General features: G+C 45.4%; 1 protein-coding gene across 1 annotated transcript; it reads left to right on the top strand.

The window, feature by feature from the left end:
* Positions 1–13,335: 13,335 nt before the first annotated feature.
* On the top strand, positions 13,336–25,328 carry LOC136398105 (solute carrier family 22 member 2-like). Its single transcript, XM_066372514.1, is given in 8 exon segments — positions 13,336–13,361; positions 16,707–16,821; positions 18,022–18,128; positions 20,148–20,200; positions 20,203–20,361; positions 21,175–21,283; positions 21,805–21,917; positions 24,745–25,328. Coding segments are annotated over 8 exon segments (807 nt in total). The 3' UTR covers positions 24,870–25,328.
* Positions 25,329–25,646: the final 318 nt, after the last annotated feature.

A 25,646-nucleotide genomic window follows, 5' to 3' on the forward strand; every position in this document is an offset into this window, starting at 1 on the left:
ACGCTCCCGTGGTTGGAGTTTTGCAAGGTACATTCTCATGTCTGCCACACCCACACGGAACAATAAAGAAAAACAGATCGTGCTGCTAAGAAAGCAGGTCATACAAACAAATGAGAAAAAGGAAGGTCATTGGAAGACAGTGTTCTCTCATTCACTCTACCTAGACTTGATTCTACCGGAGATGTGGCTGCTGGGAAAGGAAGACTGGAGATCATTTTCCTTTGTCACTGACCGAGTTGAGGCAGTCATGGAAAGCGGCCGGTGAGAGTGTGGCCCGAACCAAAGAGGCAGACGAAGTCTGGCTAACACATAGACAGGAAACTCGGACTGTCCACTCCATAGCTAGAGAGAAGGGCTGTATTTTGAGGTCTGGGCTGGACTTTTGCAATCTTCTCTCATTTTTTCCCCATTTCTACCCTGTCTCTAAGTGGTCTGTTTGAGATGCTGCTGTTCAAATAGCTCTTCTTGATGGCCGCCACAGCTGGGAGAATGTGGACGTGGGGGCTGAGCTGCAGTGGGGGGGGGGGGGGGGGCTGAGGCCCGGTTTCTACAGCTGCCAGCAGTGGCATGGCAACAGTTTCCAGATCTGGGAAGACAGTTGAAGAATGATATCGAGTCTTATTAAAAAGAATGTCCTTTCAATGAGCTTGTTCTTCAAATTGTTCAATTTCTTTTCATGTGTTAATTAATACAAGAAAAGTGAGAATAGTCCTTCCTTAAAAAGAATAATATATGTGAGATTTTGAAATTCTGCATTTCTCATTTTAAACATCTCTAAGGAAACTTGACATTGACCTGCACTTTTCAGTATAAATTGGCAATATTTGATATTCTATCAGCTTTGGGGTGTATGTGTGTGTGTGTGTGTGTGTGTGTGTGTGTGTGTGTGTGTATGCTACCTTTCCCAAGGGATAAGCTATTTAACTGACGTGCTCACTACTTTTTTGAAACCAACTCAGGTAATGAAGGTGAATGGTATTTACTTTTTCAGTGTCCTTCCATCTATCTTGTAAAGACTAAGAAGTGGTGAAACATCAGACAATGCTATTTAATATTTTATAACTTTAAAAACTATAAAAGATATACCCACCTCTCTGCCTTTCTCACTTCCTGACTCCTTCCCACTTCTGTAAGCACATCCAATACCTACATGTTCTCTCAGTTTCCCAGTGACTGTCCTGGGCTTCCCTCTTGTGAATGCACGTAGTGGAGTAGCAATTTTGATGTACTAAGAAGTTAAATGAGAATTGGGTGGATAAACTCTACTAATTTAAGGATTATGGACATTTTTTCACAAATAATACTCTTTTGAAGGACAGGAGCTATACCTCTTAGGAAGATAAATGATCTTACTTTCATTTCCCCCCTCCCCTTTGGGCTTTTGATATTTGGAAATGGTTTTAGAATTATTGTGCAACTAATTTCTTCTGGAAGAATATGTCCCTGTCTACTGACATTCTTATCCATTAGAATCATAGAAGAAGTTTCTATCTTTTTACCTCTTTTCTTTTTCTTAAGTGAGAGGCAGGGAGGCAGGGGCAGAGAGACAGATTTCTGCATGCACCCCGACCAGGATCCACCAGGTAAGCCTCCTACAGGGCAATGCTCTACCCATGTGTGGCTGCTCCTCCCTTGCTCAACAACCGAGCTATATTGGCACCTGAGATGAGGCCATGGAGCCATCCTCAGTGCCTGGGGCCACCTTGCTCAAACCATTCGACCTCATGGCTGCTGGAGGGGACAAGGAAGAGAGAGAGAGAGAGAGAGAAAGGAGAGGAGGCGGGGTGGAGAAACAGATGGTTGCCTCTCCTGTGTGTCATGCCTGGATATCAAACCAGGAACTTCCACATGCTGGGGCAGACACTCTACTGCTGAGCCAACTGGCCGGGACCTCTTTTTACCTCTTTCAAAAGTGAGAGACATTAAGTCATTAAAAGTACTAATAAAAAATAATATCTTATGAAAAATAACCCAACTTTTAAAATGGTTGCTCTTTCTTTTTAACTCTAGGACCGTAAGACTACAATTATTTATATTTTGTTCTCTATTATCAGTGATTGTGGAAAATATTCTTATTGTCTAATTCAATGTTAATATTACTCTGGTATCCAACACATATGATGTTTGAGGTTATTTGTGCCAACTTATTGGTTAGAATAGAAAATTCTCATTTCTAACTAGTGAGAACTTAAATGAAAAAAGAAAATTCTTAAGCTCACACAAAGAATAATTTTATACGAGCATCTCCTATAGTATATGTGGTCTTTATACTCTCAAAACTACAAATCAATAATAAACTAAGATTAATACAAATTACTTTAAATTTTGTTGTTTTTATTAATTTCTTCTACTGCTAATTTACATTTTCACAATATAATTATCTTTGTCATAAACATTTAAACCTCTATTAATTAATTATAATATGCTCTGGCACATAGTAGCATCCATGTAATAATAGACCTTTCAATATAAAGAAGACTCTGGATAGTTCATTTTGGACGTTTGTTTTAAAAAATTAAAGTATTCATGTTACCTTACTCTTTTTTGTCCATCTGGCTTTGGTGTGTTTAGTTGCAGTAATATTGGTGGAGAGTTGAAATGAAAGAACTTGAACTGCAGAGCTCAGGAATCTGGAGACGGACGTGGCAGAGAGGAGAGGTGGGCAGATCCTGGGGTCGCCCCGGGCCGTGCAGGCTTCCTCTTCGGTCCTCCTGGGCTGTTTGGGTCTTTGCCTTTTGTCAACAGAGTTGGAAGACATGACAGGAGTATAATTATGTTTGTCATTTAAAACATCTTTGTATCTTTTTGATTTCTGCGAAAGAGTGGAAACACTGGTTTGAAAATATTATGGTCCCATTTTAGAAAGTAAAATACCTTTTTTTTTAATCTTTAAAGATCTGTTAGCAATGTTTGCCTTTGTGGAACTAGTTTTGAGGAATTTCATCTTAGTGATTAAAATCTTTTTAACGTTGTTAAAAAGACTTCTGTAATTTGAAAGTGTTACAAATCAATAAATAGAGATAATATTAATTTTCATTGTTTCTATTAATTTCTTATATTACCTATTTGGATTTTAACAATATAATTACTCTATCACCAATATTAACAAATTTAAATATTATAATAATGACTTATAGCCTGACCAGGCGGTGGCGCAGTGGATAGAGCGTCGGACTGGGATGCATAGGACCCAGGTTCGAGACCCAAGGTCACCAGCTTGAGCACGGGCTCATCTGGTTTGAGCAAAAGCTCACCAGCTTGAACCCAGCATCGCTGGATCCAGCAAGGGGTTACTCGATCTGCTGAAGGCCCACGGTCAAGGCACATATGAGAAAGCAATCAATGAACAATTAAGGTGTTGCAATGCACAATGAAAAACTAATGATTGATGCTTTTCATCTCTCTCCCTGTCTATCCCTCTCTCTGACTCACTCTCTGTAAAAAAAATAAAAATAAAAAAATAAAAAAATGACTTATAGATCAACTGTAGTCTTCAATTTTAAGGAGTTTTATGGTGGCAGAGAAGTTAAAATTTATTTGAAAGCATACAAACTTTGCTCTTTTAACTCTAAGCTTAAATATTTTGACAAAAATAACTGCTAGGTTCCTTTTCAAACAACCAAAAAATTATATATTTCAGAAGTTACTTATAAATAAAGTAGCCAGATATTTCATCTTCTAAACCAGGACAACTAAAGATGAAATATTAATAAAATAAATATAGGAATTTTTAGGAAACTTTTAATTAATATAATTTAATAAATTGTGTAGTGCAAAAAACATTTAAGGTTTCATGTTAATACATGAAGGTGATATATGAAAAACATGTTACTAAGCTAGTCAGAATAATGGAGAATTCAGTATAAAGCAGGTGGGTTCATCCCCATGTCACCAAAGGTTTCATCACTGAGGTGCCCACTGGCCTCACTGTGATACTTTTCCGCTCTGTCACCAGGACTTGAGGAAAGTGCTCAGAGGGAGGCTTCAAGGTGGTCTGAGTGCATCATGTTCCCTCTAGGAATGCAACTTCAGTTTCCATGCTTACAGCTGTGCTGCTCCTGTTTCTCTACCCAATTTTTCTGATATAGTTCATCTGTATAGACATTATTCACAGTCCATTAAGAGGGAGAGAGACGAAGGGAGTGACTGTGTGAGGATGAAGTTTAACATAATTCTGAGAGAACTTTTAAGGAAAAATAACACAGCACATTTGAAAAGGCTTTTCTTACTCATTATTCCTTGCTGCTAAGTATAGTGATACCTCAGTTTTCATCAATAATTCGTCCAAAAACAATCGGTGAAATCCGAAACCAATGAAAACTGAGGCAATTATTTCTATATGAATCGATGTAAATCCAATTAATTTGTTCCAGACACTCCAAAATGCATACCAAAAAAACATTTTATAGAGAATAAATGTAGTGTTTAATACTAAAAACAATAAGAAATTAACATAAAATGAATATAAAAGACTAATGTAAAGAATAAATGAACATTTAACATGGCATTTACCTTTCTGAAGACTATTCTTGGCGTATGGAAGACGGTGAGGAGGGGAGAGAGGTGCAGATACTGCATACGCAGTGATCACTTACAGGTCATTGTAGTATTAGCACTTGCAAGCAATAAGAAAAGCACAAAAACACTGGGGAGCAATGGAATTGTTTGGCTAGACATGCAGGGTGATGCTCACACAATGAGAGGCAATGCCACACTGAGCAGGAGAATGCAGGGGTCGCCCTTTGTTTTTGCAAAGTTAGCACTGAGGTCACGTGGGCATGCCGATGAAATCCACGGCAACTGACTAAAACCAAGACAAATGTTTCCTAGAAAAAAGCAACAATAATCAAAGTCAGTGAAGACCGAGGTATTACTGTAGTCCTACTTATCATGTCTTAAAAGAGACAAGGCAATTTCACACAGAATGTGGCAAAAATCAAAAGCCTGTAAAAAGAAAATAATTTACTGTCAAGGTGCTCTATTGGGCTTATGTGTTTTTATATTGTCTACCATATCATTTCTGAAACATTAGCCTCTGCATCATATCCATGGAAACCTCCCTAAGCTCAAAAAACATTTTAAAGATGGTGGATGTCATTATTTTCTCAGGCCAATAGCTAGGATGTGATTGGTTATTACCCTATTTCAGGAAAGTTTCAGGAGCTAATCAGCAGTGTTATCAGCTATGACTTTCATTGCTGCTGTACTATAAACTTAGCAATAAAGAAAACTGTAAATTCAGAATTTATTCTTTGGAAGAGTGTACCTCATGCTGAGAAGATTAATGAGAAATTTCTGGCCCATTGTTTATTAAGGATACCACCATTTTATAGCAGTTTAATTGTAAATCCACTCTTTGACATCCTAACTAATGGTTCTTGCTAAATTAATAAAAGTAACATATTAGGTTTAAATCCCAGATAGGTAGAGATTGCTGTTTTAATATCCCATCAGTATCCTTTCTCTTTCTACAGGGGCTGTCAGGCCAGTAGTGTTAATAACATGCATGAGTGAAGATGCTCTTTTATAACTCTAATGGTGGCAAAGAGTTTTTCCTTTATATTAGCAGGCAATCAATTCCAATAGCTTTTTAATGCTTTCTTAAAGAATCAATTTTAAAACAGAAGCTCTTCAGGGGACCCTCTTAAATTTCTGCACAATCAGTCTCCTAATTTTTCATTACAATGCAATCTAAAGCAGCTACAAAAATACTGCAAAATTTTTGTCTGTACAAAATTTTTGCAAAATGCTTGTCTGTCTCAGCATCTCTCTATGCGCTCAGCACAGTGCAGGACACCGCAGAGAGACTCATAGGTGTTTGCTGAGTAAAGGTAAGTGATCTGGTGAAGTGAACGGGGGTGGGAGGACATCAATTTGCATTTGTACTTGGACACCATTAAATTTAACTCCAGTGACCAACACATAGAAGTTCATTAAAGCAAATGTTCAATAAATCCTTTACAAAGGACAGCCTATTTGCAATAGAAGGGCCATAGTTTATCCACAATCCTGAAAATTTTTGTTGGAGATAAAGTATAATAAAGAAAAATGGTGCGGAGGACCTGGGTTCGATTCCCGGCCAGGGCACACAGGAGAAGCGCCCATTTGCTTCTCCACCCCTCCGCCGCGCTTTCCTCTCTGTCTCTCTCTTCCCCTCCCGCAGCCAAGGCTCCATTGGAGCAAAGATGGCCCGGGCGCTGGGGATGGCTCTGTGGCCTCTGCCCCAGGCGCTAGAGTAGCTCTGGTCGCAACATGGCGACGCCCAGGATGGGCAGAGCATCGCCCCCTGGTGGGCAGAGCATCGCCCCTGGTGGGCGTGCCGGGTGGATCCCGGTCGGGCGCATGCGGGAGTCTGTCTGACTGTCTCTCCCTATTTCCAGCTTCAGAAAAATGAAAAAAAAAAAAAAAGAAAAATGTTGTCTTTCTTATAGCAGCTACAAAAATTTGCTGGGATATGGTTTCCAATCTCCCCATTGCATGTACCCTGTAATTAGGAGAATCATCTAGGTTGTGTAAATTAATTTTTAATTCACTTCAGGGGAACAGGGCAATGATTTATTTGGCAATAGTGTTGAAGAAAGTGTTGGGAGAATTTTAGCAATCTGAAAAACAAAATCAGTTTGTTCTGATTATCGCCTTATTAAAGGGTAAAAAGGGGAGAAACAAAAGTTACTAGAATGTGTGTCTGGACTGTTGCAAGCACACTAGAAGCATGATTTGATGGTGGGTTGTTCCTTCATACACGCGCTTAGCGAGAGAATGGTGCTCAGTGATTCATCTCAGCTTGGAGATTACACAGTGAAATAACCAGGAATATTCCTCCATATGCTACTCCAGTTAAAGATCTTCTAGGCAAGATAGCCAGCAGTCATATTTCTTTGAAATAAAGAAGTATCATGCTAGGTTACAATCAAGGAAGAATAGTTTTCCTGCATACAGAATAATTAGCCAGGTTGACCGAATGTAAAAGAGGAGCTGTCAAAGCAATTGTCTCATAACTATAAGAAAGACACATTTTTCTTTATTATACTTTATCTCCAACAAAACTTTTCAGGATTGTGGATAAACTATGGCCCTTCTATTGCAAATAGGCTGTCCTTTGTAAAGGATTTATTGAACATTTGCTTTAATGAACTTCTATGTGTTGGTCACTGGAGTTAAATTTAATGGTGTCCAAGTACAAATGCAAATTGATGTCCTCCCACCCCCGTTCACTTCACCAGATCACTTACCTTTACTCAGCAAACACCTATGAGTCTCTCTGCGGTGTCCTGCACTGTGCTGAGCGCATAGAGAGACGCTAGACAGACAAGCAAACTGCTGTAGGTGTGACATTGCAGCCTGCGGCACAGCCTGTGAAGAGGCTGGTGGTACTCTAAGGACATACAATATTTTCAGTAATTTAAGATTAATAATTTCAAGAATCAATCAAATTTAACAAGGTCAGAAAGGACAAGGGAGGTTTGCCCAGGAACTGATGGTCAGAATTGTTGAAGTCTAACCGAAGGGTCAGGAGAACTAACTAGAAGAGGGGAGGGAGCAGTGTTCTAGGACTAGAGACATGATCAGACTTGTGTTTTGAAAAGGACACTGTGGCTGCATTGTGGGGGACATACTGGGAGAAGCATAGACAGCGGATGAAAGAATTCATATAGAAGACTGTTACCTCCGTCTAGAGAGAGAGGAAGCTTACCAGTACTGTATGCTTACTGATGTTGCAAATCTCTGACCCCCCAACTGTAGGCGGTTAGGTTGGACATTTCTTTCTTGATTACATGTAACTGATGGTGAAGGCCCCGATCTGTGTGGATTGTAGTGAAGTGGGCTCAGTTGGATTCCAGAAACTCGGTGCATTTAGGATGAAGGTTGTGCTGATAAGTAGGAATGGATTTAGGATCCTTGACTGAGCGGTGGACAGTCATAGGAAAATGCAGAAGTATGAGTTTGATTTATGAAGCTAAATCTTTGTTTGGTTTGATTTGTATATTATTTTGGGTTACTACTGATAAAAAGCTCTTGTTTCTATTGAGTAGTTTTCTTAATACCACACAAATGTACTTTCTTGGCCAAATTCTTTTTCTAGGTCAGAATTCAGCTTGTCTTTCTCATAAGAAGTGGTGTGTGAAGTGATTATATAGGCCATGCTCAGCCTGAGGTGTGCAAAGCCAGGCTTAGTGACTTATTAGCTCTATGACTCAGGAAGCTTCCCAATCCTTGAGGCTCAGTTTCCTCTCCTGTAGGGTGAGCACACTCAGTACTCCCTCATATGAGCTTATAGGGACTAGGTAAGGTAAGCTTGTGCAGCTCCAAGCGGAATCCCTGCCATTCAGTAATCAGATCACACACACCTTTGCTCTTGTTAATCCAGAGTTGTCTGACTATAGATAAGCAGTCAGAAAAAATAGACATTTTGGCACCAGATGGCAATGTTCTTGGTCAGGGTTGTAGTCAATCTTAGTTGGACAGGTTCAGATGACCCACTTTAGGCAGTTCTATGGCACTCAGAACAGATGTGACCCAAGAATCCAGGAACCAGGGCAGTGGCAAAGCAAGTTTCCTGAACTTGTGTAGTAAGGGACACAAGATGACTGTTGGAGAGTCTGTCGGCACCAGAGTGTCCTGGTGAAGATGGAGTTCTGTGGCAGTTATCACTGTGGTTTCTGCTTCCTTTATAATGGCTCAGCATAGGCCAGCGTTATGAGACCTGCTCTCAGGACACACCGGGGCTCTCAGTCGTGCCCATGATGTGTCTCAGACAGCACTGCCTGTAGCACTTCAAGAGAGCATGAGCACCTAAGGACTGGCCCCTGGAACCCGGCTCCTGCACAATGGTCTGACTTCTAAGAGCCAGACAGGAACCTGGGCCATCCAACTCTTTAATGTGTCCTCTCTTCCATTATCCAATGTGCTTTGACCTCTTGATGTTGTTTTTGGCATTGGATTAACCCTGTAGTAAATAGCTTCAAAGAAGACCAAGAACTGGGACATACATATTCACAGACATGTATTCTTGAATCATCCCTTTTAGTCTTCTTTAAAGACATAAAGTAACAATAAGGGTAGGTTAGGCTATCTAGAAGATTGAAATATGAGCTCAATATAAATAATGTGGAAACTCAAGAGAACAGGGTTAGTGGGATTTATTGTTTATGGTCTCTCAACAATGCAAATGTAAATGAATAATTAACATTGTGTATGTCTACTAGTTTGGGCTGTTCAACAGAAAAACTATTTTTAATGTTTAAAATTTTTATGAATGTTAAATGCTGTTGTGGAAATAGAACTACTATATATTTGAAAACTGCATTTATGGGAGCTAGTGGTATTGATTTTTTTTTAATATCAGTACTTTTTCCCTGGGCTTGTCAAAAGAGAAGAAGCTATCATGATTTTGAAGAGCATGCAAACTATGTTTATTGATCTTTCAATTATTTTTGAATTATAACAATAAACAGACAGCTTGAGTTAGAAGTAATCACACGGCCCTGGCCGGTAGGCTCAGTGGTAGAGCGTCGGCCTAGTATGCAGGAGTTCTGGGTTTGATTCCCGGCCAGGGCACACAGGAGAAGTACCCATCTGCATCACCCCTCCCCCTCTCCTTCCTCTCTGTCTCTCTCTTCCCCTCCTGCAGCCAAGGCTCCACTGGAGCAAAGTTGGCCCTGGCGCTGAAGATGGCTCCATGGCCTCTGTCACAGGCCCTAGAAGGGCTCTGGTCGCAACAGAGTGACACCCCAGATGGGCAGAGCATCACCCCCTGGGGGGCATGCCGGGTGGATTTTGGCGGTCGCATGCGGGAGTCTGTCTGACTGCCTCCCCATTTCCAACTTTAGAAAAATACCAAAAAAAAAAAAAAAAAAAAAAGAAAGAAAGAAAGAAAGAAAAGCCAAAATAAAGCTTTAAAAAAAACACACACATAAATATTCTGTGCTTGAGGATGACTACCTCCATTTACTTAATCTCTCAAAAACATATAAAAGTTAAATCTGCTCGTTTACCAATGCTTCATGAGAAAATGGATATGTGAATAGTCACCAAATTTATTGGTTATGTTTGAAATGCTGATATAAAAATGTAAGCTGTGTAGCATCTACAGAATTCACTTTGGGAGGCTCTGAAAGCAGCTCAAAAAGAGGGATTATGAGGACGGCCATCAGGACATATGAAAGGTAAGTGGGAGGTCGTCTGACTTTCAAATGCAGATATAATTGAAATTCATGATATATTCCCTTTTGAGGGCAACTGTAGACTCCTTACATGGAGAAAAATCCAACTTCCAGAGGTTAAAAGTGAGGTCCATATGCTGCTCTTTGGAAAAGAACTATCTTACATTTTAAGATAAGCTGGATTGTGAAGACAGTCAGTAGTTTTAACAAATAATAGGACAGATGCTCAGAATTCCAGGCATTGGTTTGCAATTGAGCTGTTTCTCACAGGGGCAACTTTGCTGCCTACTCAAGGACTAATTGCAGAATTGTGGCAAGGATTTTAAACACACACACATACACACACATACACAAATCATGGTTAATGATTTTCCTAAGAAAAGTTGGAAAGTGCAGCTAAGAGAAAATATACCTGTTATTCAGCATTTAAAATACTGACCTCACCCGCATCTTGCCTTCGCCATCAACACGTCAACCTGGTGTGACTTTTGCCCTTCGGACTGTTGACTTTGTCTTGGATGGGCCACAACAGAAGCACTTTAAAAAGCCTCTTAAGAACCTCCTGGTCACCCTCCGCCAGCCGTGGCGGTGGCCAGGAGAGGCTGGGGTCCCACCATCAGGCAGCCCAGTGCTTTCTTCTTGGGTTCTACTCCCACAGCTGGTGTTATGGCTGCTGGGTGTGGGGGGGGAGCGCACAGAGTCAGGCTGGAGCTCTGGGCTGCAGGCAGCATTCATGTTCTCTTGGCCGGATGGTGGAGCGCTGACCCTGGACACTAGGCCAGATGGTGGAGCACTGGCCCTGTCCTCGTGGGTGGATGGTGGAGCGCCGGCCCGGGAGGCTGGGCCGGATGGTGGAACGCCGGCCCGGGAGGCTGGGCCGGATGGTGGAGAGCTGGCCCAGGAGGCTGGGCCAGATGGTGGAGCGCTGGCCCTGCCCTCATGGGTGGATGGTGGAGGGCCGGTCCGGGAGGCTGGGCCGGATGGTAGAGCTCTGATCCGGGAGACTGGGCCAGATGGTGGAGTGCCGGCCCGGGAGGCTGGGCCGGATGGTGGAGCACTGGCACAGGGGGCTGGGCCGTATGGTGGAGCTCTGGCCCTGGACTTGGGGCTGGATGGTAGAGCGCTGGCCCGGGACTTGGGACTGGATGGTGGAGTGCTGAGCCAGGACTTGGGGCTGGGTGGTGGAGTGCTGACCCGGGAGGCTGGGCCAGAAGGTGGAGCACTAGCCCAGGAGGCGGGGCCAGATGGTGGAGTGCTGACCCGGAGTCTGGGCCAGATGGTGGAGTGCTGGCCTGGGAGTCTGGGCCAGATGGTGGAGTGCTGACCTGGGAGTCTGGGCCAGATGGTGGAGCACTAGCCCGGGAGGCGGGGCCAGATGGTGGAGTGCTGGCCCAGGACTCTGGGTTGGACATACCTTCTCCTGAGATACTGGCAGAGTCCTCCTCCACCGAAACCTGGGCTGAGGGAAGGACGATGTCAAGAGACTGAAGGCAGGGCCTTAAGGGGACAATGCTCCCCCTCCTCTTATATTTCCTGGCCTCCAAGAGGAGGTAGGTCCCCATTATGTGATCGTATGACTGTCCCATCAGCGCCTTCTCTATCTCAGGGTGCTGGAAGCCGATGCAGTTCATTTCTGCTACAATTTCGGGGTCCAGGTTCCCCCGGGGCACGTCGCCGTACGGCTCTAGTTGTTCCTTTTGGCCGTTAATTACCCATGGATGTTGGAAAAGTTCGTCAGCGGCTGACCTCTCGCTGGGATTGAGAGCCATTAAATTCTTAAGTAAGGCTTGACACTCCACCGACAAATAACCTGGTATTCTGAAGTTCCCAGTCATGATGTTTTTTTTCACTTCAGTTAAGTCCAGGCCCCAAAATGGTGTTTGTCCCGTTACCATATGAAATAAGATTATACCGAGGCCCCAGATGTCCACCTTTCGGCCCTCATAAGTTTGCTCCAGCAGCATCTCGGGCGCCATACAGGTCACAGTCCCACAGTATGTTTTCAATTCGTCCCTTTGCACCTTCCTCCCTATACCAAAGTCCGTTATTCTAATATTTTTATCCTCATCGACCAGGATGTTCTCCAGCTTCAGGTCCCTGTGCACGATATTCAGCCTGTGGCAGTACTGAAGGGCCGAAAGGAGCTGTCTAAAAATGCGTCGTGCTTCTGCCTCGGTGATCAGGCGTTTCCTTAGTAGATAGTCTAAGAGGTCACCACCGCTGACGTACTCCATGACCATGTATAGTTTGGCGTCCCTGACAATCACCTCCACCAGCTTGACCACATTTGGGTGATTTAATGCCTTAAGGAGCTCAACCTCCCGGATGGCGTTAGGGCAGTCCTTTAAACTTATAATTTTTACGGCGACGTATATGCCTGTTGGGACGTGCCGGGCCAGCTTAACTGTGCCAAAGCCCCCTGTGCCCAGGGTACAAACAAAGACATAATTCCCCACGTCACCCATCATCCACGAAGTTGTTGCTCCATAGTCACCAAACATGGTGACTTCGCGATGTTATAAATTCACGCCTTAACCAAATCAAGATCCAGATAGACTAGTCCAAATTAGTCTGAGTTCTAAATCCAATACAATCAATCCGAGTCCACAAATCAAAATCCAAAAGAGAATTGTCCAAAACAGTCCAAATCTAAATCACAGTCCAAATGTGTCTAAAACCTCAGGTCACTGTAACGCTCCCTGGGCCGTAACAGACAAAATGCTCAGCCCAGCCAGGGCCTTATATAGGTTACTTTGTAATTCCATCACAATGGTGCCCTTATGAGGTCAGAGCCAATCACGGCCAATCATGGCTGAGCATAAACCACAGTGTTTTTTCTCCCTTTTGTGTTCCATGACCCTTTTACTAAAGAAAATAAAGAACCCCCCCAAAAGCTTTCTGTTTATGTGAGATAGTAAATAATGATTAATATTGACTATATTGGAAATAAAAATCTATGATGCAAAAAAGTAAAATAAAATAAATAAAAGTAAAAAGTCTGGCCCTTGCCTGTGGGGCATTGAGGACAGTTGTTCCAGCCCAAGGACATCAGTTCCAATGTGAGGTTGCCAGTTCAACCTTGGAATCATCCATGCTGAGGTCATTAGCTCTAACCCTGTGGCACTGGCTAGAGCCCCAGTCAGGGCACATATGAGAAGCGATCAAAGACACAATGCAGTGGAACAATGAGTTCATGCTGTAGTGTTCCCTGTGTCTAGCACAGTGAGTGGCAACACAGTACAAAATACTGTGTTTCCTCATGTATACAACACACCTATGTATAAGATGCACCTTAATTTTGGGGCCCAAAATATGAAAAAAAAAAATGTATTACATAAAGTTATTGAACTCAAGTTTTATTCATTATAAAATTTATACAATTCCTTATCACTGTCAAAACTCCCGTCTATTAGCTTGTCCTCATTTGTGTCTGATGACGAATCACTGTCTTCTTATATTGCCTTGTCCTCAGTTCACTCTTCCATTTCACGGGAAGCCCGGGTCCACATTTCAGGCACAGAGGTGGAGAGCTTCCACCATGTTGGAAACCAAAGGGCCCTTTACTTCGGGCTTGAACGTTTCCTATCTTGGATCTTACAGTTTTCATATTATTTACCTGGTGTTTAAGTTGGCTTCTAGTCGCATTGGCACCCTTTGAAGAGAATACAATATGACTGTTCTTACTCTGTCCCTTCTCAGAGGAAACTGCAGGATACAGAAAGCAGAGTATGGCTCTCACGTCCCCACTTCCCATATCCGTGCCCAAAGCAGACATCCCTGATCAATCACAGCAGTCTTTGTCCCAGGTAAGACCAACATGGGACCTCACACAGACTGTAACAATCCATCCAAGTTCCCAGGGCCAGAGAAATGCACTTGTCACCCTGCCCAAGGGAAACATGGAAAATAGCAGACACTTCAGAAATTCCCGCTGTGCAGGAAAGCGAGAGAGAGGCTACATTTTCAACCAAAACTCTCTCCCATGCAAGAAACCCAGGATGTTTCATTCCTGGACAGACCCACCTGGTCTTCCCATAGTTGTCTAAGAATTAGACATCTCGACTTTCCCAGAAAGTCTGTTTCTCCTCCAAAATCCAGTAAAACTCTAAGAGCGAGCCTTAGCTCCGTCCCCGTGTCCATGTATGGCAGACACCCCTGGGCCGCCATTCCCATTAGGAGTTCTTGGTTTCTGGCCCGGATGCTGCCATCTTTCCTTCCGCGTCACCATCCTCTACCCCACGCATTTAAAATTCTAGCTTGCCCTGGCCGGTTGGCTCAGCAGTAGAGCGTCGGCCTAGCGTGCGGAGGACCCGGGTTCGATTCCCGGCCAGGGCACATAGGAGAAGCGCCCATTTGCTTCTCCACCCCTCCGCCGCACCTTCCTCTCTGTCTCTCTCTTCCCCTCCCGCAGCCAAAGCTCCATTGGAGCAAAAATGGCCCAGGCGCTGGGGATGGCTCTGTGGCCTCTGCCTCAGGCGCTAGAGTGGCTCTGGTCGCAATATGGTGACGCCCAGGATGGGCAGAGCATCGCCCCCTGGTGGGCAGAGCGTCGCCCCATGGTGGGCGTGCCGGGTGGATCCTGGTCGGGTGCATGCGGGAGTCTGTCTGACTGTCTCTCCCTGTTTCCAGCTTCAGAAAAATGAAAAAAAAAAAAAAATTCTAGCTCCACCTTGTCACTCTCCTGCTTAAAAGTCTCTCGATGATTTTGTTCTCCACAGAATAAAGACCCAGTGCTTTAGCGTGACAGAAAAGCCCACCTATTATCCGACTTATGACCACCTCGGAAATACTCCTTCTTCCCACTTTCACTCAATAGAATCAAACTTGATTTACCTACAACTTAACTCACTTCATGATGGGATGACATTTTCAAAAGGTCACTCTCGGTGCAGAGTAGGAAACAGGTGTTTTGGGGGGAAGAACGCAGGAAAGAGGTTCAGGGGAGTCTGTTGCCATAGTCCTTGCAGGAAAGATCAAGTGTCTGAATGGAGACAGAAGGTGTGGGTATGAGGAGGAAGAATTAGAAGCAGTATCAATAAGGCGGCAATGGCAGAGCTGGGGACTGAGGTGGAGGCTTAGAGGGGGCAGGTACCGAGTGAATGACATCCCAAGTGCCGGCTGGGCGTCCGCATGCTGGTGGCGTGTGCTCAGAGAGACAGGCACACAGAGGAGGGGCGGGTGTGGGGGGGAGATGGAGGTGAGCTCGGACAGGAGGAACTTCGGGGCTGCAAGGATGTCACCATGCAGATGTCCAGGGGCAGTTACTCTTCTTTTTTAAAACTTTCTTTTTTTTTTTTTATTAATTTTAGAAAGGGGGGTGGAGAGAGAGAGAGAGGAGAGAGAGAAGAGAGGGAGGAGCAGGAAGCATCAACTCCCATATGTGCCTTGACCAGGCAAGCCCAGGGTTTCGAACCGGTGACCTCAGCATTTCCAGGTCGACGCTTTATCCACTGCGCCACCACAGGTCAGGCCGGCAGTTACTTTTCAGGATCAGAAGTTCAAGAAAAATTCATGTCATTATAGCTCTGATGGTGGATGAGATCATTTAGAGAGGATGAGAGGGCCAGGGGAGGAAGGCAAGGGGGCAGAATTTTTGGAAACCAAGCTAAGGAGGAGAAACCGAGACTGAAGAATGAGGTGGCCCCAGTGGGGAGTAAAAAGGAGGTGCAGGGGCAGAGGGGGTGTGGAAGTCACAGTAGGAAGGACTCGTGCAAGCCTCACCTGATTGGTGATGTTGAGCACCTTCTCATGCACCTGTTGGCCATGGAGATGTTTTCTTTGGGGAGAAAGATACCTATTCAAATTCTCTGTCCAGTTTTAAATCAGGTGTCAGTGTTTTTGCTATTGAGTTTTAGGAGTTTTGTTTTTTTTGTTTGTTTGTTTGTTTTTTGTATTTTTCTGAAGCTGGAAATGGGGAGAGACAGTCTGACAGACTCCCGCATGGGCCCGACCGGGATCCACCCGGCACGCCCACCAGGGGCGACGCTCTGCCCACCAGGGGCGACGCTCTGCCCACCAGGGGGCGATGCTCTGCACCTCTGGGGCATCGCTCTGCCGCGACCAGAGCCACTCTAGCGCCTGGGGCAGAGGCCAAGGAGCCATCCCCAGCGCCCGGGCCATCTTTGCTCCAATGGAGCCTTGGCTGCGGGAGGGGAAGAGAGAGACAGAGAGGAAGGGGGGGGGTGGAGAAGCAAATGGGCGCTTCTCCTATGTGCCCTGGCCGGGAATCGAACTCAGGTCCCCCGCACGCCAGGCCGATGCTCTACCGCTGAGCCAACCGACCAGGGCCTAGGAGTTTTTTATATGTTTTGGATATTAACCTATGATCAGATGTACGATTTGCAAATATTCTCTCGATTGAGTAGGTCTCCCTTTCACTGAGTTGGTGGTGTCCTTTGCCGGGCAGCCCCTGGACAATACTATTTCCTGTGTAGTAGCCCTACTGTGTGCCTCACAGACAGCTGGTTATGGCTTCTGGGGAAAGGGGGCCAGTATAATTTTCCCTCCACTGATGACAGTGATGACACTTGCACTGTCCCCTAGTTGTATCCCTGAGTCCCCAAGATGGCTAATCTCCCAGAACAAGAATGCTCAAGCCATGAGGGTCATTAAGTACATCTCAAGGAAAAACAGAAAGTCAGTACCTGTGTCCCTTCAGGTGAGCCAGCAGCTGTGACGTCAAGTCCTGTGCCGTGAGGAGGAAGATGCAGAAAACCTGGTCCTGTCACCAAGAGCTGGTCCTGTCACCGAGGGGTGGTTCCTGTCACCGAGGGGCCGGTCCTGTCACCGAGTGGCCGCCATGTGCCCAGGGTGCTTCTGTCATACAAGATTCGTGGTTCCCAGGTCAAATGTCTTACATAGGTGGACAACATAACCTGAAAGGACACCCCCCAAAATCATTTAAAAGTCAAATAAGGAGCCTCAGGACTGCCCGGGCCCCTGCGCCTGACCACCAACGTCTGGTTTACCTGCATGTCCGCCAGCGGCCCCGTGGACGGAGGTCTAATTCAAAGGGAAGAGTCTGATCAGGGGACAGACTTTCCAGCACAATCACGTCTTAGAATTCAAACACCGGGGATAGAAAGTGTTCCGAGAGTTATTCAGCACCCCTTCCCTTCCAGAACAGAAGGCCACCGAGGCGTCCGTTCTCTGGGCCGTGCGTGGTTTGCCCTCAGTAGACCTCCCTGCTTTAACTTAAAGCTTCTCATCTGGCAGGGGCTGGAAAAGAGAAAATCAGGCTTATTGGGAAAGCATGTTGCAATCAGAGTAAATAATTTCTGACCAAGGAGCTAAGATGGATAAACAGTGGGAATCGGAGATTTTACGCGACACTCAGATTGAGGATTTGGGAGCTCAGAGGCCTCTTTTTTTTTTTCACTTCCTCTCTGATTTCCTGGGGGCATGAGGAGGGGGCTGGAATACACATTCTTTTCCAGTAATGACTGGCAATAGCACTGGTTCTTAGGTTTTAGATTTCTGCAGAGATTAGTCAGAGAACAAAGCAGGCGAGGGCCATTGTCAGGCCAGAGGTCACCGCTCAATTACTGGCGATAAGTCTGGTCAGTGCTGGTCCTGCTGGAGGTTTGCTCCTGATTCCTCGGTCTCTCACACACCATCCTGTGAGGCTTGACCACCCCACCGTGCTTTCCCTATATAGGGTCACTTTAAATGTGTGTGTGGGTTACCCCACCGCCCTGAGTCCGGCTTCCTCGCCTAGGAAACAGGCAGCCCTGTGTGTGCAGGGCTCTGCCCAGTCCTGGCACATTATCAGCATGCAAGGGACTATGATTACTCCCTGTAGGACCCGGGGACACCATCACTGAATATAAAAAGTGGTTCTTATTGTTTCTACTCTTAGAGCCTCAGAGCAGATGAAGAAGTTGGCGAGAAGTTGAAGCCTTTGTTTCTCGACCTGGTCAGAACCCCTCAGATAAGGAAACACACTTTAATCTTGATGTACAACTGGTAATGAACACTTTTCACTTTAAACCCTTCCCAATGCCTTCAACCCCCACCGTCCACTTTGGGGAAGGGAAAGCCGTAGCCAGTTCCAGTATTGGCAGTGATGGTGGAGAGCCGGGCGGGCTCATGGACAGCAGGCTTCCTGATACCGTATTTGTCAGGCAGACGCTGACAGCAGCTTCCAGGTCCAAACATCAGCCAGTGTGTTCTCAAGCTTGGCTGCACCTTGCAATCACCTGGGAGATTTTTAAATATTAAGGCTGGACCCGTTCTTGCCAAGGATACTGTTTAATTAATTGAGAGGAGGACCCAGGAACCAATATTATTAAAATATACAGCCAAAATTTGAGAGCAAGTGGTATAGATCAATCGATGATGGGTGTGGAGATCTCCTGATTGTATAGGGCTGGCAACGAAACACCCTTTTTTTTCTCTTTTCTACCTGGAGAAACAACTTTTGAACAAGAATAAACCACAAGAATAAGCCAGAGCCTCAGCAATCCAGCAACTTCAGCTTGAAGGCATTCATGGTCTGAGAGCTCTGAGCTGCAGCCCTGTGCTGAGCCCTCCTCCCAGGTCGACACGGGGACAGGGGCGGGGACAGCTCGCACCAGCCAAGGGAATGTCTGAACCCCTGGCAGAGGCAAAGCTCCTCAGGAATTAATTAAGCAACCATCACAAATCGCATAGATTGGCCTCCGTGGTCTTCCTTTCTTGCCTGGATAAATAGTGACCCTTGAAAATGATCCTCATGTTGTCCATTACAGACAATGCACACTTTCAGCCCACACACTAGACATGTTGTCAAACTTTGGTTAAGAAGAGAAGCCTTACCCATTGGCTCACCTGGTTTCACAAAATCCGAATTAAGTAGTCAATTTTTGAGTCTCAATGGCATAGCAGACCTTCGAGAAATCATGGACAACCACCGTCTGTCTGGTTTTATTAAGCAATCACTCTATTAAGACATTTCTTCTTGCCTTTCAAAGTTGACCAGGGAATGATACCTTTTTCATTAGGCAGGAGCTAGAAAAGAGAAACTCTGGCTAATACCGTATTTCCCCATGTGTAAGTCGCACCCTTTTTTGAAAAATTTGGGGTCTAAAAACTGGGTATATCCTATACAGTGGTTGTAGTTTCCTTTTTTTTTTTTTTTTTTTTTTTGCATTTCCCACTTTTTCACACAGATGAGGAGTGGTATGAATTTTATGATGAATAAAACTTGAGTTAAATAACTTTATGTAATACATTTTTTTTCAAATTTTGGGCTCCAAAATTAAGGTGCATCTTATACATGGGAAATATGGTATATTGGGAACTCAGAGTAAGTCATTTCTGACTGAGGGACTAAGGGAACCCGTGAGAATGTGAGATTTTACATGATATTTAGATTGAGGATTTGGGAGTTCAGCCATTTTTCTTCACTTCCTCTCTGGTTTTCTGGGGGGTGTGGGGAGGGGGCTGGGATACACATTCTTTTCCAGTAATGACTGGCGTAGCACTGGTTCTTAGGTTTTAGATCCGTGCAGAGATTAGTCAGAGAACAAAGCAGGCGAGAGCCACTGTCTGGCCAGAGGTCACGGCTCAGGTACTGGCGATAAGTCTGGTCAGTGCTGGTCCTGCTGGAGGTTTGCTCCCGATTCCTCTGTCTCTCACACACCATCGTGTGAGGCTCGACCACCCCGCCGTGCTGTGTCTACACTGCTCACAAAAATGAGGGGATATTTTATAGCTTCATATTCATTTTGAAATATCCCCTAATATTTGTGAGCAGGATACATATAAATATATATATAGCATCGCTTTATATGTGTGGATAATTTCTTCGTCTCTCTTGGTTCTGAAGTCACAGCCAGCCACCACAGTGGGTCAGATAGTGTAAAAGCAATGAATAGAGGGAATAGCAGTAATAAGATGACAACGAAAGGTGACTACAGCCAACCCTTGTTTTTCCAGAAGTCTCCCTGCGCCGGTGACTTGCCCTCAGAGCCGGCCCAGACCTGAGCTCTCCTCCCTGTCCAGGTTCTCGGGCTCCGCCCTCTACCAGGGCCTCATCATGCATACAGGCCTCACGGGGGCAGTGTCTAGCTGGACTTCTTTATCTTGGCCCGGATGGAATTCCCAGCTGCCCTCATCATCATCCTCTCCATCGACCGCGTGAGTCGCCGCTATCCATGGGCTGGATGGAATCTGGTGGCGGGGGCAGCCTGCCTAGCCTCAGTTATTATCCCCGATGGTAAGTGTCAGGCCCAGCTATGGTCTTGCTCTCCAAGATCCTAAGAAGAGGGCTGTCACAGCCCTTTGATAGGAAGACCATGTTATTTATTATCCAAAGTAGTTTGGAAAAAATAAACAAAATATCTAGCATCTTTCTGACACACTCATCGGCCTTTGAGAACAATCGCAGCCAATGGCTGCCTGATGTCACACGATGACACCCAATTGCTACAAGCCATCCAGCTGGCCCAGAGCAGAGAGCACGGGCTTTGGCGTGCAGCTGGCTCAGGGTTCAAGCCCTTTTCCAGCACAGCACTTCTCAGATGTTATTTAGGCAACTCCCTTGACCTCCCCACAGCGTCCTCTGGAATTAATTAGAAAACGGCATCAATGAATAATTATTCAGCTCCTTTCCTTTCTTGTAAAATACTTTCTCAGTGAAGGGGAGTGAAACTGTTACAACAGAATTCTCTTAGCAACATGGAGCTTTGCTTGAATCCTTCAGTTATTAGCAACTATTTCGAATATGCCCATATGATGCTATTTCTTTAGTGTGGTCTCTAATAGACTCAAGTTGGCCCAGCTTTGGAAACTGATATAATTCTGTTGTTATTAATGGCCGAGGTCTCAGGTTAAAGGAGTATTAAAATTGTGTCTAAAGTTAAAACTAAACAGACGTGTAGAATTTGCTGGCATTGTCCTGACTGTGAGAAGAACCAACTTCACTGTCTTGTCCCAATCTGGAACCTGGGGTTTCCCCTTGCAAAGGCCCCTGGAGCACAGTTTGAAAACCAGGGATTGTGCAGTGCATGAAGTGCTGTGTTTCCCTCAGATCTCCAATGGCTAAGAGTGACAGTCGCTTGCTTGGGTCGAATGGGGGTTACACTGGCCTACGAAATGATCTGCCTGGTCAACGCGGAACTGTACCCCACGTTCATCAGGTGAGCACGTCTTCCTCCGCGGGAAGAGGGTGGGGAGGAGGGGCATTTGCTCCTTGGCTAGAACACCACAGGTGCCGGTAGAGGACACTTGACTTTTCAAAACACAGGTGCAGGAAGATGAGAATTGAAAGGCAGTAGGCAGGTCACATCTCACACTTACAGGCTGGGGTAAAGCACAGAAGATGAGTGGAGAGTGCAGGAAATCTGAGCTTCAGGAGAGGACCAGCAGAGGCAGCGGGCGGAAACAGCGCGAATGGGACCCCAGACACAGGGAAGCCGGGGATGACAGTGCAGGGAAAAATCACCCCCCAGCGTTTCCACGGGAATGAATATAAAACCAGCCTCACAGAATACAAACGAGAGGTGGACCATGTATCGTTCACGTGCACTGAAAATAACACGAACATGTTTCTCAGTTCACGACACCGTACTGATTTGGGGCATCATTTACTGGAGGTGGGATGAGACAGCACACTACACTGTGGTAGGTTAAAAGGTTAAATCGGCCCCCTGCCTTTCAGGAATCTGGGTGTCCTAGTCTGCTCCTCCATGTGTGACATTGGCGGCATCATCACCCCATTCCTGGTATACCGGCTCACCGAGGTCTGGCATGAGCTCCCCCTGGTAGTTTGTGGTAAGAAATCCTAAGAGATGTTGAATGAAAACCTATTTTTCCAGGGAGACTCCATTCTTCTACCTCAACAGAGGTGCCTGTTAGTAACTACTCAGTACGACTAGTAAGCAGTAATACCGTCAATGTCAGTAATACTAGTTTTAGTAATCGTGTCAATAGCTCCTGATGCTCAGGTATGGGAATCATTAGGACCCCTGCCCGGAGAGGTGCCAAGTCAGGAAAGAATGCGGTGGAAGGAAGTGTCCCTGAAGAAGCCCCTCGCTCTCTCCTCCCTGGTTTCCACCCTCCTCAGATCTCTTTGTCAAAGAGCTCACTCGCTCTGTCTGCCTCCTCCAGAGCCAGATGTAGAAAAGTACGGACCTTCACTTCACTGCTTTAAGAAAAGGCTGTGGAACTTGACAAAGAGCAGCTGCAAACCCAGCGGAAACAGAGACCGTGCACGAGCACTCGGAGCCCCTGTGGGGGTTGGGGCACTGCCTCAGCTCCCTCCGGCAGTCAGGTCGAAAGGGGCACGTGCTTCTCCTCGGGCTGCAGGAAAGCACCACGCAGAGCCCTCCCCGCCCCCGCCAGCCTGCCGGACAGACAGTGCCAGGGACAGATCTAGTGATCAGGGAGGAACACACAGAGGCCTTTGTTCACACAAAGTCCATAGACCATGAGAGGGGGCTGGGCACCCTGGGCAATGCCATTCCTTCACACCCACGGCCTTCGCCCACAGCCGTAGACGATGGGACAGTCCTCCCCTCGGCGGCCACCCAAATGCGGCCTCAGATTCACACACAGCACATTCACCTTTGCACGCCGGCCGGGACTTCTCAGCACCCTCTCTTGTCCCCTTTAAGACTCATTCTGAGCCGGTTCCCACGTGACAAAAACATGCCACTTGTCACCGTGGGCAAGTAGCACTCACTGCATGTGGGAGGAAGAAGGGACCATTGCTTTTCTCCTCACTCTGATGTTGTCACATACAAGTGTCCCTGCTCCTTCCTCTACTCAGGGGATCTATGAGGGGACATTCCCACCGCTGTTGTCCTGCCAGTTAAAGCTCCAGGCCATACGAATGCCACCCCATTCCAGCTTAACAAGATGGCCAAGGTTTGGAGCTCTTATCCTGAGATAACCACGACGTGGTCACAGAATGCCTGGCACTGTTTATGGGATGTGCATGCCCCAGATGTCTTCCTCCCCCAGCAGCATCTGAGGGACCTGTCCCCAGAGCCCCCTTCCATCTTGAGAAAGTGCCATCCCACCCTCGAGACTCCTTCCCTCCTGGGAGGACACTGGAACGAGCTCCCTTTCAACCACTCCCTTAGGAGGGAAGCGAGTCGTCCATGGGTCCCTGGGATATTTCTGGGCAGAGAATGGCTACTTTGAGTGTCCTTAAGTTACTTAAGAAAGCAACGCAAAGCCCAGACCCAGGGGATCCACTGGTGGGTTGTAGCTGCATTTCAACACTTACAGTAAACTCTGTGATGACTCTCCATTATATTTTTGCTAGTACAGTAGTTTCATCTTCTTCCCTCACCAGCTTTTAATCTGAGTTGCTAATAGGAGTCAAAACTAATGGTTTTACATTTCAACTTCTTTCCCTTCCTTTTCCACACAATCATAGTGTACCAATCCCGGTCTTGACCAGAAATGAAAACCTAGAAGCCTGAAAATCGGCAAACCGGCACATTTGGATAATCGTCATGAAAGAGCAGGGGGAAGGGGATAAGGGAAGCACTGGTGAACTAGGCCGATCTTTGCAAATACAAAATGCTAAGTGGATGGTAACAACTAGAGTGTCTTATCTTCATAATTCAGGCCAGAGACTCAGAGCCACTGAGTAAGTTCACTGTGCGAGTTACAACCAAGTGCATCTTCAGAGGTTTGGAGAGGTGTTTGAGGGGCTGGCTATTTAATTCACTCTATGCAGCAGGCACTGTTCTAAGTACTTAACAAATTGAGCCTCAGACTGGGAGGAGGGCATGTCTCCCCACTTTCTGGAGAGGAGTCTGGAGCCTCGGGGCGTGGGCAGAGCTTCCCAGAGCACGAGGACCAGTCAGCAGGTGCCCGGCTGGAGGCAGGCCCCCTGAACCACTGAGCTCTGGGGCCTCTACCCCCACCATTTCCTAAGGACTCAGAAGTGGGAGTCCAACGTGCCTCTTTCTGAAACTCTGAGACTAGTGAAGCACCTACATCCCACTTCCTGCATTCATAACAGAAAAACATATAAAAATGTAAGCTTAACATCTCAAACCTTTAACGAGCATTTAAGAAACAGAAACACAATGTTTGCTATTATGCCCCCCCCATATACCAAAAATTAGCTATAGAGACAAAAAAAAAAAAAGGAAATTATTAAACACCTGAACTCGAGATCAAAGTCCTGGCTATACTTTTTAACGCTGTCTCACAGTAACACTTTAAAAGTGACTCATTACTTCTACTTGCCAGTGATGATAAAAGTTGCTGACGCAGTTTTCCTTTCTAAGTGCTTTATGTTGGCAAGGTTATGTTCTTTCTTTTCTTAGAGTTGATTTTCTTTTCCACAGTTATTTCTAACCCCAAAGTTCCTTACTCTTATGGCAAGATCCTCCAGCCCAGAATAACTTGACTCAAAATGTGAAGTATTTCATCTCCCTATAAGGCAGTGTCATCCAACGGAGTTTGGGATCAGCCAAATATTTATTGGTGGAGAGTAGGGTTGTCAGGTAGCAAAGAAATTTGTTAAGTATAAAAAAATTACACACACAAAAAGGGTTTTTTTAGAAATAAGGGGAGTTCTAACTATAGACCCCACTGCTTCCCTGCTTAACGTGCTGCGCCTCTGTGTGGCTTCCAGCTGTGATCGGCTCCGTGGCCGGAGGACTGGTGCTGCTGCTGCCAGAGACCAGAGGGAAGACCTTGCCCGAGACTGTCGATGAGGTTGAAAACATGCGGAGGTATGGAGCTGGAAGTCCCACCTGAACGAACTCACGCGTGTGTTCCGCCTGCGCAGAGGCCAGTCGGAAGGAAAGAGGAGGGAGACCCTCTCTCCTATCACACACATTGAGATCAATCCCAGCGAAATCAGGCTTGCGAGTACAAATGAAGAAACAGTAAAATAATAAAGAAACTGTAGAAGACCTTTCTTCCACCTTTGTAGTGGGGGAGGTCTTTGTAAATACGGCCAAAAATCCAGGACCCATTAAAAAACATGATCAGTAAGTTGTAAGTTTGCTTTCACAAAAAAATGTTAAAATCTGCATTAAAAAGTTACTCTAAGCTTTAAAATACAGCAGACTTTAAAATATACAGCAAACTTAGATAAAATATTTACTCCTCTCTCCAAAGGACTAATTTCCACAATTTGTAAAGAGCTCTAACAAAATCAAAAGAGTAACCACTCAATAGAAAAAAAAGAATAAATGAGCAAAGGATTTGAACAGATAATTCAGTGAAAAAGAACTTTTTTTTATTTTTTAAATAATTTTATTTTTTTAATGGGGCGACATCAATAAATCAGGATACATATATTCAAAGATAACATGTCCAGGTTATCTTGTCATTCAATTATGTTGCATACCCATCACCCAAAGTCAGATTGTCCTCTGTCACCTTCTATCTAGTTTTCTTTGTGCCCCTCCCCCTCCCCCTTTCCCTCTCCCTCTCCCCCCTCCCCCCGTAACCATCACACTCTTATCTATGTCTCTTAGTCTCACTTTTATGTCCCACCTACGTATGGAATAATGCAGTTCCTGGTTT

This window comes from Saccopteryx leptura, chromosome 3, assembly GCF_036850995.1.
Source record: "Saccopteryx leptura isolate mSacLep1 chromosome 3, mSacLep1_pri_phased_curated, whole genome shotgun sequence".
NCBI lineage: Eukaryota > Metazoa > Chordata > Mammalia > Chiroptera > Emballonuridae > Saccopteryx > Saccopteryx leptura.